The 15,372-nt window shown below is 45.7% G+C and overlaps 1 protein-coding gene across 1 annotated transcript in view; it reads right to left on the reverse strand.

Annotated features, from left to right (window-relative positions):
* The window catches only part of SRP68 (signal recognition particle 68), a 309,007-nt gene that overhangs the window by 282,648 nt on the left and 10,987 nt on the right, over window positions 1-15,372 (reverse strand). The window contains exons 2-5 of the mRNA XM_069200204.1: window positions 14,759-14,825; window positions 14,531-14,644; window positions 11,156-11,351; window positions 10,717-10,799 (exon numbers count right to left, since the gene is read on the reverse strand). Of these exons, the coding sequence (XP_069056305.1) occupies window positions 10,717-10,799; window positions 11,156-11,351; window positions 14,531-14,644; window positions 14,759-14,825 (460 nt within the window). The remainder of the gene's footprint in view (window positions 1-10,716; window positions 10,800-11,155; window positions 11,352-14,530; window positions 14,645-14,758; window positions 14,826-15,372) is intronic.

A 15,372-nucleotide genomic window follows, 5' to 3' on the forward strand; every position in this document is an offset into this window, starting at 1 on the left:
GATAATCCTTGCAAAGCATTAGCCATTTTACATTGTTCCGCCCTTTGTATTCTGCACCTAGACTTGCTTTTTTACCTCTGTTTTACGCAATAGAGGTAATGAAGGTAATGAAGGGACATGTTGAGGGTTTAGTCTATCTGCAATGTTTAGGATCTCCTAATTCGTGCGATGCTATTTTAGACTTACTTTTTTTTACCCCTGTTTTACGCATTAGAGGTCATGAAGGGACATGTTGAGGGTTTAGTCTATCTGCAATGTTTAGGATCTCCTAATTCGTGCGATGCTATTTTAGACTTTAGTAGATCAGTTTCTCACATACGGAATACGTATGAATTTTAGCAGTTTTTAACAATAGGGTAGATCGTATTTGGACGACTGTGATGTTTTTTTTTATTGCTTAAATGAATTCAATTGTTTTAATTGCATTTTGATTTGTATTTTGCTATGTGCTTTTGTGCTTCAGCCGAATAAAGATTTGATGACTGACTGACAAACTTTTTTTTGGGGTGATGGAATTTACTTACCTAAAATGAAAAGCCTACATTTTAATTTCATAAGCTGATCGTCAGATATTTCAAGACTAAGGGCCTTACTTAGAGTCTGGCGGACCGGATACTCATTTGTCATATTACAAGTATGTTCCAGCCTAAAACACTTGTAATCCCGTGAACAGAATATCTATCTTGTTTTGACAGAGTACCTCATTCGCCAAACTATAAATAAGGCCCTAAATGACTAGATTAGTGAAATAAGTTTAAAGCTGTTGGTTTGCTAATAAGTCATGCTGAATTATGAAGACTTGCGCTGTTATTTCCTTGGTGGCAGAAAGCTATTCCTGCCATGGCAGTTTCAATATTAATGTCGGACCAATCGTGACCAAACATTTTATAACATTGCTGTTGGTAACTGTTTGAAGTCCAGGGATAGTCATGCTTTCTTTCTTTCTCTCTCTCTCACACTCGACATGTAAAGAGTATATAAGTACATACCCAAGTCTTTCAAGGGCACCTCAGCCCTGTACTCTGTGGAACACAGTTTTCCAGCCAGGCACTTCATTTTGGCATAAAATCTAGCCACCATTAAGTTACAATATCACTGATGCTTTTCAGTTATGTCGTACTAGATGTTTTTTCCTTCATTTCACAAAACACTGATTAGAAGCAATTATATTTTGTATTATGTCAAGAAGAGCTCTGCCATCAGATGTAGAAATCAGTCTTCATGTATTTCATGGGGCTGGATGAAGGATGTCATGGGTTTCTATTGGGAGGTTTGCAAATAACTCAATCATCAGCTATTAGCACCATCAGTAGTGGAAATGGAGACAAGGAAATGGGAAGTTTGAGCTGGGTTAGCTTCACTTACTCTGATTTCTCCAGGTATTTAAAGATAAAACCATAACACGTCACAAATAGTAAATGTTAGAAATGGGGTTTTTGGTTGGCAGTCAGGTTGCCCTCTGTCCAAGCAAGAACCCTCACTCTAGTCAGGGTAAGTCACACACAATCCAAAATCAGCCTGTGCCCACCCTCTGGTAGCTTGGCACGAGCAGTCAGGCTTAACTTAGAAGGCAATGTGTAAAGCGTTTGTGCAATAAATCATACAATACCATAATATAACACCACAAAAATACACCACACAGTGTTTAGAAAAATATAAAATATTTATCTGGGTATTTGCAGGTCAAAACGATCAAAGATGCAATATGAATTTGTAAAGATATCACTGAAAAGTGATATAACGTGCCTCAAGTCTTTAAAAAGCAAACAAAGTCTTTTTCAAGCACAAAGTACCTGGTTTCTGGTGGAAAATCTCCGCAAAGGGCCGCAGAAGAAGAGATACGTGGAAAAATGGTGTGTGCGTCGATTTCTCCCCAGCACACACGGACTTGCGTCGTTATTTTTCACGCGGGGAAGTCGTGCGTCGTTTTCTGGCACGCGGACAGTCTCTTTCTATGGGTCGCGGGGATTACCAGATGTCCCGGGTCTGTGCGTGGATTCTCCTGCTTCTTTTCCAGCTGCGCATCGTTCCGCGGGGAGGTGCATCGAAGTTTCGATCTCACGGCAGGCGTCGCGTCGATTTCTCCTCTGGAAGTCGAGCGGCGTTGTCCTTGCGAGGCCGTGCTTCGAAGTTCCGGTCGTCCCGAAGGCGTCGCGTCGACCAGCGTCGGTGTGCAGCGTTTTTCTCGCCGCGGAGCAAGCTGTGCGTCGAAGATTTCAGCGCACAAAGCGTCCTAGTGAAAAAGAGAAGTCTTTTTGGTCCTGAGACTTCAGGGAACAGGAGGCAAGCTCTATCCAAGCCGTTGGAGAGCACTTTTACAGCCAGCCAAGAGTTCAGCAAGGCAGCAGGCCAACAGCAAGGCAGCAGTCCTTTGGAGAAAGCAGACAGGTGAGTCATTTGAGCAGCCAGGCAGTTCTTCTTGGCAGGATGTAGTTTCTGGTTCAGGTTTCTTCTCCAGCAAGTGTCTGATGAGGTAGGGCAGAGGCCCTGTTTTATACTAAGTTGTGCCTTTGAAGTGGGGGTGACTTCAAAGGGTGTCTAAGAAATGCACCAGGCCCCCTTTCAGTTCAATCCTGTCTGCCAGGGTCCCAGTAGGGGGTGTGGCAGTCCTTTGTGTGAGGGCAGGCCCTCCACCCTCCCAGCCCAGGAAGACCCATTCAAAATGCAGATGTATGCCAGTGAGGCTGAGTACCCTGTGTGTGGGGTGTGTCTGAGTGAATGCACAAGGAGCTGTCAACTAAACCTAGCCAGACGTGGATTGAAGGGCACAGAAAGATTTAAGTGCAAAGAAATGCTCACTTTCTAAAAGTGGCATTTCTAGAATAGTAATATTAAATCCGACTTCACCAGTCAGCAGGATTTTGTATTACCATTCTGGCCATACTAAATATGACCTTCCTGCTCCTTTCAGATCAGCAGCTGCCACTTCAACAATGTATGAGGGCAGCCCCAATGTTAGCCTATTAAGGGAGCAGGCCTCACAGTAGTGTAAAAACGAATTTAGGAGTTTTACACTACCAGGACATATAACTACACAGGTACATGTCCTGCCTTTTACCCACATAGCACCCGGCTCTAGGGGTTACCTAGGGCACACATTAGGGGTGACATATGTAGAAAAAGGGGAGTTCTAGGCTTGGCAAGTACTTTTAAATGCCAAGTCGAAGTGGCAGTGAAACTGCACACACAGGCCTTGCAATGGCAGGCCTCAGACAAGGTTAAGGGGCTACTGAAGTGGGTGGCACAACCAGTGCTGCAGGCCCACTAGCAGCATTTAATCTACAGGCCCTAGGCACATATAGTGCACTCTACTGGGGACTTATAAGTAAATTAAATAGCCAGTCATGGATAAACCAATCAATAGTACAATTTACACAGAGAGCATATGCACTTTAGCACTGATTAGTGAGTGGTAAAGTGCCCAGAGGTCAAAAGCCAACAACAGGTCAGAAAAATAGGAGGAAGGAGGCAAAAAGTTTGGGGATGTCCCGTCAAAAAGCCAGGTCCAACATGACCCCCTACCAGCCTAAAGCCAGGGGAGAACAATCACTATCCTGATGTACTTCCCTGTTTGAGGCGACAGAACAAGGACCCAGGCCCACAACAGCAGGGGCATGCTCCAGTTCTTCACCTTCCTGACTCCAATTGGATCCCTCTGTCCATACTCTCAGGGCCCACTAAGCCAACCCATGGGGAACCTTTCTCCTTACCTGCGGATCCCATCTGTGCAGCACCTAACCTTACTTTGCTCACAGATGTATCCCAGGAGCAGGATAGTACCACCAGGACCAACACAGTGGTGTTGCCCAGTCTACCCCCGGGGTGTGACACTTGTCCCCTCCCCAGGGATAACTCTGTCCACCCGGACGGCAAGCCACAGTGGTTACTGACAGCTGTCAGGGATGAGAGCCAGGCCCCAGGCCTCTCAAAGCTCTCCCACCACTGTGGCTGTGGAGAGTGGGGGGCAGTAGCCCCAGGTGCTGGGCACCCTTTAACCACTCTCCCTTCCACCAGGTCAGGGATGACAGCCTGAACCCAGTCCTCCCCTCTGGGGCTCTGTACCCTCCCTCCTGGAGCGGTACCCCCAGAGTCCAACATGGTCAGGGTGCTTATAGAAGTCGCCCTGTACCCTTCCTCCACCAGTACAGGGCTGTTAACCTGCAACTGGCCCTCCAACCTGGGGTCTGTACCTTCAGGCTGGACTAGGGCCCGGGGTGAGGCTTCCCTCCCCTGCCCTCCCTTCTGGGGTCCAGCACCCTCCAACTAGGAGTGGCCTCCTCAGAAGACAACATGGTAGGGGCACTGTTATCAGTAGCCCCTCCCTCCAGGTCCGGGGGGACACCCTGAACCTGGTCTTCCAGCCCAGGGTCTGTACCCTCAGACTGGATCACTGCCTGGCAAACCAGGACTTTCTGGGGGGCACGTCTACCCCCACCAGGTCAGGGTTTAACCTCTGAACTTGGCCATCCAACTCAGAGTCACCACCCTGAAGTTGAACAATTGCCTGGCACGCCAGGACTTTCTGGAGGGCACACTGACCCTCCACCAGGTCAGAGTTTAACCTCTGAACCTGGCCATCCAACCCAGAGTCACCACCCTGAGGTTGAACAATTGCCTGGCACGCCAGGACTTTCTGGGGGGCACACCTACCTCCCACCAGGTCAGAGTTTAACTTCTGCACCTGACCATCCAACCCAGAGTCACCACCCTGAGGTTGAACAATTGCCTGGCACGCCAGGACTTCCTGGGGGGCACACCTACCCCCCACCAGGTCAGAGTTTAACCTCTGAACCTGGCCCTCCAACCCAGAGTCACCACCCTGAGGTTGGGCAGTTGCCTGGCACACCAGGGCTTTCTGGGGGGCACACCTACCCCCCACCAGGTCAGAGTTTAACCTCTGAACCTGGCCATCCAACCCAGAGTCACCACCCTGAGGTTGAACCATTGCCTGGCATGCCAGGACTTCCTGGGAGGCACACCTACCTCCCACCAGGTCAGAGTTTAAACTCTGAACCTGGTTCTCCAACCCAGGGTCACCACCCTGAGGTTGAACAATTGCCTGGCACGCCAGGACTTCCTGGGGGGCACACCTACCCCCCACCAGGTAAGAGTTTAACCTCTGACCCTGGCCATCCAACCCAGAGACAACACCCTGAGGTTGGACAATTGCCTGGCATACCAGGACTTCCTGGGAGGCACACCTACCTCCCACCAGGTCAGAGTTTAACCTCTGAACCTGGGTATCCAACCCAGAGTCACCACCCTGAGGTTGAACAATTGCCTGGCACACCAGGACTTTCTGGGAGGCACACCTACCCGCCACCAGGTCAGAGTTTAACCCCTGATCCTGGCTATCCAACCCAGAGTCACGGCCCTGAGGTTGAATCTTTGCCTGGCATGCCAGGAGTTCCTGGGGGGCACTCTCACCCCCCACAAGGGACACACCGTCCCCAAGGGCCACACAACAGTCTGGTTGGCGCAGGTCTCCTGACCTCTGCCCATCCGGCAGAGTCTGGGTCTCCCCCAAACCAGAAACAGTTTCACCTGGGTCATTCCTGGGGGGCTCTGCTCTCAGAGCTGACCCCTGACTCTCCAGGTCCTCGACTGGGGTCCGCAACCCCCTCTCAACCCTATGTCTGGACTTCTGCACCCCCTCACTAGGAGTGGTACTGCCAGACACCAGAACTGTTGGAATGCTGGCTACAGTCACCCCCCCAAGTTCTTCTGACACTGCGGAGCTTCCCTCAACAGGTGGCCCTACGGTACAGGCTAGACTTCCCTCCTGGTGTTCCCTCATGGAACCCTCTAGGACCTGGGACCTACCTGGGACACTACAATCCTCTCCCACCTCACTTGGTTGGGAACCACTTAGACCACTCCCTTCAGGAGCACCCCCAAATGCCTCTTCAGACTCTCTGGTACTCACCCAGAAGTCTGCCTCCATTGTAAGTTCCCTGGGGTCAGAGAACTCACACTCCACCTGGTGTTGGCGTAGCTCTGGAAAATAAGGACCAGACATATACTCTCCAGCAATTACATCACTCTGCCCTTCACATGTATTAACCATAGTACCCTTCACCCAACCATCCAGTAACTCAGCCTTGGAAAAGCACTCTACATCACCCTCCTGAGACTGGTGAGACAGTATCTGACTGTCCCTGACACTCAACCCATACTCTTCTGGGATGTCTCTACACTCTATATCCAGGACGTCCACCAGGGGGGAACCCTTTTCTCTGTCACTCTCTGCTAGAGCCAGTAAAGTGTCCCTACCCCCAGTAGGAATATGACTCCCTGTGCCCGTTCCCCAATCCTTCTCAGGGACCCTGTGCATAACGGGAACTACCTCATACCCTTGAACCACCTGGGGTGTGTCAACTCCCTTCTTCAAGTTGGGCACCACATCTCTGGGCTTGTGCCCTTCTTCAGCAGTACTGGATGCAAGATTTTTGCTGCCACCATCTGAACTGGATTCAGCCCTTCCGGCCTCCAGTTTCAGCTCTTCACAGCTCAGCTCTTGAGCTGCAATCCTTTCTTTTTCCAGGGCTAAGAGTCTTTTGCCTCAACCCTTTCAAGATGCTCCTCTAACTGTTGCTCCTGCCACTTTTGACCTAGGAGCCATTCATCTCTCTCTGGGTCTCTTTCCTCATCTGAGGAGTAGTCCTCCTCCTGTGAGCAGTCTTCCTCCTCATGTGAGCAGTCCTCCTCCTCATCTGAGGGGTACTTAGTCATTTGGTTTCTTGCTGCCTCTCTCTCTGCCCATCTTTCTTCCCCCCAGACTATGTAGTTATGTAGCATTTCCATCTTAGTAGATCTCCTTGCTACAGGAAGGCCCCATTTTCTGCAAAGCTTCCTTAGGTCAGCCTTAGTGAGGTGGTCAGTAGGTACAAAGAATGAGTAGGTACACAATCCCATTCTGATAAGATCTTACCGGCAAAAACCAAAATCCAAAATATCAATAGTATATCCAGGAGGACATCAGAGAACCAAAAGCAAAAAGATGAAAAATCAAGTTGACCGTCAACTGTGGGTAGGTAGTGAAATACTTAGCTACTGTATGTCACTGCACAAACACAAGTCCTATCCTCACCGCTGATCACCAATGTTAGAAATGGGGTTTTTGGTTGGCAGTCAGGTTGCCCTCTGTCCAAGCAAGAACCCTCACTCTAGTCAGGGTAAATCACACACAATCCAAAATCAGCCTGTGCCCACCCTCTGGTAGCTTGGCACGAGCAGTCAGGCTTAACTTAGAAGGCAATGTGTAAAGCGTTTGTGCAATAAATCATACAATACCATAATATAACATCACAAAAATACACCACACAGTGTTTAGAAAAATATAAAATATTTATCTGGGTATTTGCAGGTCAAAACGATCAAAGATGCAATATGAATTTGTAAAGATATCACTGAAAAGTGATATAACGTGCCTCAAGTCTTTAAAAAGCAAACAAAGTCTTTTTCAAGCACAAAGTACCTGGTTTCTGGTGGAAAATCTCTGCAAAGGGCCACAGAAGAAGAGATACATGGAAAAATGGTGTGTGCGTCGATTTCTCCCCAGCACACACTGACTTGCGTCATTATTTTTCACGCGGGGAAGTCGTGCGTCGTTATCCGGCGCGCGGACAGTCTCTTTCTATGGGTCGCTGGGATTACCAGATGTCCCGGGTCTATGCGTGGATTCTCCTGCTTGTTTTCCGGCTGCGCGTCGTTCCGCGGGGCTGTGCGTCGAAGTTTCGATCTCTCGGCAGGCGTTGCGTCGATTTCTCCTCTGGGAGTCTTGCGGCGTTGTCCTTGCGAGGCCGTGCGTCGAAGTTCCGGTCGTCCCGAAGGCGTTGCGTCAATCAGCGTCGGTGTGCGGCGTTTTTCTCGCCGCGGAGCAAGCTGTGCGTCGAAAATTTCGGCGCGCAAAGCTTCCAAGTGAAAAAGAGAAGTCTTTTTGGTCCTGAGACTCAGGGAACAGGAGGCAAGCTCTATCCAAGCCCTTGGAGAGCACTTTTACAGACAGACAAGAGTTCAGCAAGGCAGCAGGCCAACAGCAAGGCAGCAGTCCTTTGGAGAAAGCAGACAGGTGAGTCCTTTGAGCAGCCAGGCAGTTCTTCTTGGCAGGATGTAGTTTCTGGTTCAGGTTTCTTCTCCAGCAAGTGTCTGATGAGGTAGGGCAGAGGCCCTGTTTTATACTAAGTTGTGCCTTTGAAGTGGGGGTGACTTCAAAGGGTGTCTAAGAAATGCACCAGGCCCCCTTTCAGTTCAATCCTGTCTGCCAGGGTCCCAGTAGGGGGTGTGGCAGTCCTTTGTGTGAGGGCAGGCCCTCCACCCTCCCAGCCCAGGAAGACCCATTCAAAATGCAGATGTATGCCAGGGAGGCTGAGTACCCTGTGTTTGGGGTGTGTCTGAGTGAATGCACAAGGAGCTGTCAACTAAACCTAGCCAGACATGGATTGAAGGGCACAGAAAGATTTAAGTGCAAAGAAATGCTCACTTTCTAAAAGTGGCATTTCTAGAATAGTAATATTAAATCCGACTTCACCAGTCAGCAGGATTTTGTATTACCATTCTGGCCATACTAAATATGACCTTCCTGCTCTTTTCAGATCAGCAGCTGCCACTTCAACAATGTATGAGGGCAGCCCCAATGTTAGCCTGTGAAGGGAGCAGGCCTCACAGTAGTGTAAAAACGAATTTAGGAGTTTTACACTACCAGGACATATAACTACACAGGTACATGTCCTGCCTTTTACCCACATAGCACCCGGCTCTAGGGGTTACCTAGGGCACACATTAGGGGTGACTTATATGTAGAAAAAGGGGAGTTCTAGGCTTGGCAAGTACTTTTAAATGCCAAGTCGAAGTGGCAGTGAAACTGCACACACAGGCCTTGCAATGGCAGGCCTGAGACAAGGTTAAGGGGCTACTGAAGTGGGTGGCACAACCAGTGCTGCAGGCCCACTAGCAGCATTTAATCTACAGGCCCTAGGCACATATAGTGCACTCTACTAGGGACTTATAAGTAAATTAAATAGCCAATCATGGATAAACCAATCAACAGCACAATTTACACAGAGAGCATATGCACTTTAGCACTGATTAGCAGTGGTAAAGTGCCCAGAGGTCAAAAGCCAACAACAACAGGTCAGAAAAAATAGGAGGAAGGAGGCAAACAGTTTGGGGATGTCCCTGTCAAAAAGCCAGGTCCAACAGTAAACAAGTGGTAAGGGAACGGAGGAACAAAACAGAAAAAAAACTGCGTAAGATAACGGAGGTGGGGCAAACCATTCTTCTTGCCATTAATCACATCAGGAGGGAAAGTTCCCAGGAAACAAAATTATTCAAGAACGTGTGACATTAGATACATTTCAAGACCTTTCAGACACAGTACTACAAATTATGCTCAGTTTCTCTTCAACATACAGGATGTTTGCTCGTCCCTTGATAGTTTATATCTGTCAGCTAGACATTTCTCAGGTTAGCAGCTCAAACCAGATTCTGATAATTGTTTTCATCAAACTTGAAGATTTATTTAAAGTTGTGATTGAGCAGGAATTTGAATGGTAATAGTAATTACATAAGCTTTCTAATAGACTTTCAACTGTATCAGAACTGGGCAACCACCCCAAAGCTTTAAAGATACAATTTCACTAAAATCTGTATTCCTAAACTCAACTAATTTTGCCTCAGATACCCACCCTCCCCGGGACACCCAAAGAATAACTATGCTTTCGGTGTTCAAATGGTATTCATAATCTTCCATATATCTCACCCTTCCTAAACACTGCCAAAAAGTGCTTTGTGCTACACTTCTACTGTATTAGGTGCTGTAAGTAAGAACTGTTACTATCCGATATTTCCCGGGTGAATTTGCATCTAATGCAGTATTGTGTGTCAGGGCAGCTACACCACTGCCAAACTAGATTGCCCGCCCTACCGGGCAGAAAAAAACTGAAAACAAGAAGCCACACACCACCATGCAGGATATGAAATAATAAAAATCAAAAAAAAAATCGAGGCAATCCATCTCTAGTCATTCATACAGAAAACGTCTTCCAGCTCCAACCACCACATAAAGACAGACAAACAAAAGGCTCCCCATCCCACATTTCCTCTCCACTTATAATTCTTAATCCGTATTTCGTCTTCCAAACCCCTGTTTATGCACAGCTTTAAATCTAAGACTCCCAGATTTCCGTTTTTACTTTTTTTAAACAGATAAATACAGACAGAGGACGATGTGCTTACAGTCTATGTATTTTCAAAAGTCGAAAAATACAGAAAATTATCCTTTTGTGAGAGACGCTTCATGCTGTTCTTTATGAATTCACGGCTGGCTGCTGAGCAGATAGATAGTCTGGGGAGTTAAAAAGCAGGATGGGATTTCCTTAAATGTAGGGATTTGTTAACATATATAGGATATAAAGCTAATATTTATCTCTGGGTGTAGTGTTTTGTAATATTTGGCTGCTTAATGTATTAAAATGTGACAGGCATCATAGTTTGAATGCATGTTTATCAGTTAAATATATATGGAAATATACCATTTTGCAATTCAATTAATTCTCTAAAACACTAAATAAATACGGATAAATACCAATAAAATACCAAACAAAATGCACAAATAGAGACGTAAATGCTAAAAAAACAAAAAACATAAAGCCAGGAGGCCCAATTATCTCACTCCTTAGTGCAGAGAGGGTATGTCTGAGCAGTAGGGACACTCACTTGCACTGCTTGAAGGACTCCATGGCTTCCTTCCAATCCTGCTGCTCAAAGTACAGCATCCCACGGTGGTACACCATGTATGCCTGCAGAGATTAAGATTAAGCAGATGGGTTATACGGGAGGAGGAGCAGCAACATGACTTGATAAAAGAAATTCAGTTGATGTTATTATCTTTACATATATTAAGTTTTTATGTGCGCTGCCTCAACCGCAAGAACACCGGAGAACAGTGAAATACATGCCAAAGCAAGTGAAAGATATTGTGAGAGAGGGACGCTCCAAGAAGGTTTGCACAAGTGTTTTTGATCAGTGTATCAGAATACCGAAAAGGCCCATTCACTTGAAAATGATAGACCGACACAATTTCTGCTGATGAGTCTCCTGACACATCCAGTCAATGCCCCTTTGTCAATGACAAAGGAAACAATAAAAATCCCACCTGGGCCTCCAGTTTGGTCTTGGCATCCACCCGCTCACTTTCACACAACGTCTCTAGCTCTTCAGCCCGCTTCACTGCTTTGCGTAGACGTGATAAAAGATGGAAGCGCTTCCGAGGTTCTGTGTTGGACTCTTGCTTCAGCTGCATGGCATAGCTCCATGCCCGCTCAACATCCATAAGGATAAGCAGCAAGTACCTGACAAAGAGAAGTAATTAAAAGACCGATTACTAAAACAGAACTATGAAACACAAACTATGTTAAGACAATGACCACAAGGCCATGTACTCTATCTATTTAAGGTATACACTAACAATGCATATTTTGCTGGTTCTAAAGTCATCAATATCAACATTTTGCCCTAAAGCTTTGTTCGATATGTAACATCATATGCCATCACCAAAGGCAGAGCTATAGCATGGATGTTTCTGTGGCAGATGCAGCAGGTGCTCACACAACCAGAATGGCATGTTAGAGTCCCATGTCAGTGTACGTCCATTACCAGCTATCTGGAAGAAACTTTGTGGTATTCTCTCAACCTGCGCATGTCCTCCTTGTTGCCCACGTTTACACTATACTAACGCTGCCGGGAGCATATATGAAAGGTGTGCCTGTTGCAGAAAGGGTCACGGTTTTCACCGGACAAGAATGAGTGATATGGATTACTGCACACTGGTGCAACAGCTATGGTTACCTGTAGGAGTACAGCAGGTATTGACCAGCAGTAGAGCATAATAAGTGTATCGTTAACTTTCACAATAACTAAAAAAAACAAGCCAATAGCTGTGCATAGTGGTACCCAAAAAGTATGCTTTCTATCGTGGTGATGCACAATACAAGGCAGCAAATATTACAATGGTGAAGAACAGAAACAGAGCTGCACATATTGCATTACTATGTAGCATAGAACAGTTTAGAAGCAGTAGTGCAAATGTAGAGTACAGTAATAAAGTGGTTCTAAAACATTTAGGAAGCACTACCTTTAGCATTTAGTGTTAGGGTTCAACAAAGGACATTTAAAAGTAACTGTGTACCAAGTCATTAGCCTGGGAGACATTTGGGTCCATATTTTATTCAGACATGCACCTACATACTGTACAGCCTTTAGGGGTACTGTCGAAGACCAGGGAGGAATGGACTGCCACCATCAATATCTATATGTGATAGAGTCAGGAACTTACTGTAAAACTATAGTTATTTGGGTATAGAGCAGGAACAAATAGGATCTAATTCTACGTGGAAGGCTGTTGAAACAGGCCCCCCCTTGGACTGGAAACAAGCATCCTGGGACTGGTTACGGGGTATCACCCTCATCAGCCAAGTTAGCTTGAATCCAGTGGCACCGCGAGCAACTATGCCACTCCAGTTGGGTACAAACTGGGGTGGCATGGTGAGCAAAGAACAATCAATTATTTTAAAGGTTTCAGCACTCCGTCCATCATCCTTTTGTGTTGCTATCGTCGCCATAAGTGGCCAGGGTATGCCCAGATGTAGGTCCTTTACTCACTGTGCCACTGGATTCAAGCTAGCACGGCTGAGGAGGGGTGACACTCCAAACCCGGCCCCAGAATGCTTGTTCCTGGTCCATGAAGGACCTGCCTTCCATTCATTTCCATATGGCTGGGTCCAAAAGGGGGTGGCATGGTGAGCAAAAGAACAATGGATTAAAGCCAGATCTGTGACTGGGGGTGAGTGTTTGAAAAGTTTCAGCACTCCGTCCATCATCCTTTTGTGTTACTAAAGAAGGGAGAAAAATGGTCTGAAAAGAAATGCAGAGGAAAACAAATATTATGCTTGCTTGTACGTTTGCAGGCCCCAATGTAAATACAACCCCCCCACCCCCCAAAGTGATGGAAACAGGACAGACTGGAAGGCAGCAGAGTGGCCATATGAGAGGCAGGTCCTCTTCGCTTATCTGTCCGTGCTTATAAATCTTTTTTTTTGCTGTGTAAATACTCCAATCCTTTATACTTTTGGGATGCTGGCCATTTTTCTCGAAAAAGTGGAGGAGAGGATTTGGTAGGACAAAATCTTGTATGCTCTGCCTAGGATCTCTGACAATGTCACGTGTAAAACATTAAATGTGCCAACAGCACCAACGAACTGGCGACTCCATGCACATCCTCTATCAATGTCAAACCCTAATATACTAGGCATAAGTACTAAACTAAAATGTTGTTGTCCCTAGAGCCATTAACCCACCCAGTAGATGCAGTATATGTAGCTGGCGGAAATACCACATTCATCAGCTCCAGAAAACAGAAGATTTTAAATCACCATCCTTGCATGGGAGAATAGCAATTAAACAACAGTATATGGAATTTAATCTAATAAAAGTATTTAGGAACTGAACACGAAGTGTACTTGCATTTGGCACTGAACTATGAAGTTCACACTGGTCTGAATTATGTGAATCGGGAAGAATGCAAGATGTATATGGCATAAAACACTGTCTGATTCACCAAAAAAGTAACAAATCTGCATGAAAAGGAGTACCCTTACAAATAAAAGCGCACCATTTTACTACTATTCGCAAAAGGTGCACCAATTTACTATTTGCAATTTGCATAACACTTCCAGTAGTTAGCCTGGAAAGATGTGCTAGTTGTAGGCTTCCAGTGAACTACTCAAAGTTTCATGTGACATTTTTACCCTCACCTGTGTGGAAAACTACAGAATGTAATGTTGCACCAAGGAAATTCAGCCACACTGTGCGATCACTATTTATTTTTTATCGCAACAAGAGAAACATTTTTCCTTACAGAGAAATCCCTTGCTGTACTGCACCACAACACTTTAGGGAAGCTAACCCCACTTCCCACCCTGAAAGGGGTTACGTAACGCCTTTTGCTTCTGACCCTTTTCAGAACGTGAAGGGACTGGTCAGGAGTTTGTGAATGCCCACAAGCTCATGTTTGTCGGCACACACACTCTCAATTTAAACAGCATCTTTATCTCTCTACTCCAGATATATTTAGCAGGTTTACTGTAGCATAACTGTATGCAACTGTGTCGTAGATATGTGCAGCAGTAAATGAATTTATGCATGCAAGGTATTCTTTTGTGAATACCTGAGACAACTAAATATAGACATTTATGTACACTTACGGACATAAATGGCTTTGCGAGTAGAGTAGTGTATATCAAGAGAGAAATTAACATTTTACACCAATACTTAAGATTTAGTTATAATTGATTAGCAAGATAGGAAAACAAATGTATACATTAAACATTGTTTAACAGACATACGGTTTAAAACTACAGTATAAAATAAACTTTAATCACAGGTGACCACACAAGGATGGTTCACCGAGAAGTTGCATGTATTTCGAGCCTACACACCTCTCCTCCAGTCCAATCATACATTCGCCACATACCTGTTGTCTGTCAGCAGCTCTTCTGTCACCTTCTTTCCTGTGAACTTGTGTCTGTTCCCCATCTTAAAATTTAGAGTCTTCCGAAGGCGCCTCAGCCTGCGAGAGCAATAGCCCCTAGAAAAGAACACCAGTCTTTATATTTTCATCCAATGTCCAGAAAATGGTCAAAGATGCTTTAAAGGTGAAGGACATCGCTGACGACTGAAGCAATTCTTGGCATATACCCACCTATATCTCTGGAAATCGCCATGTCGTAAGCCGTGCTGCTGCTGGGATTCTTTAATAATCTGCAGAACTGAAGTCCATGTTAAGGAAAGCACTTATGCTTATATGGAAAGATCACATGATACTAAACACATCAGTGATTTAGACGCATTCCTCTGTGACCTCACATCAGCTAAAGTTAGATAAACTGTAGTTTTACATATATATTGTGCAAGCCACTTTAAAACAGACATAATTAATATGTACAACCAAAAAAACGATAGCTTGATTCAGGAAAGACAGTCTCAGTAAATAGAGTGAGCTTTACATAAAAGAGAGTAAAGGTTACAGAGATGTGATTTTGATTGACCCATAGCTAAAGAAGGTAAATGATCAACTGTCCCCGTGCTGCAGTCTTATTAATTCATACCAAATCTCCAACTATGCTAAAACTGTCCCAAACTTTCTTCTGACATTTGCTTTTCTAATGGCTTTTTTTTTTTTTTTAATTAAGTTTTTATCTTTTGGGCTGGAAAAAGAGGGATCTCCAGCAACCAGTGCACTCTGTCTTTCCGAACTGATAATTGTAAGTAGCAGGCAGTGGGTGCTGCTATTTCAGTCAAGTCCGTGCCAATGGC

Source organism: Pleurodeles waltl, chromosome 7 (genome assembly GCF_031143425.1).
Source record: "Pleurodeles waltl isolate 20211129_DDA chromosome 7, aPleWal1.hap1.20221129, whole genome shotgun sequence".
Taxonomy (NCBI): Eukaryota; Metazoa; Chordata; class Amphibia; order Caudata; family Salamandridae; genus Pleurodeles; species Pleurodeles waltl.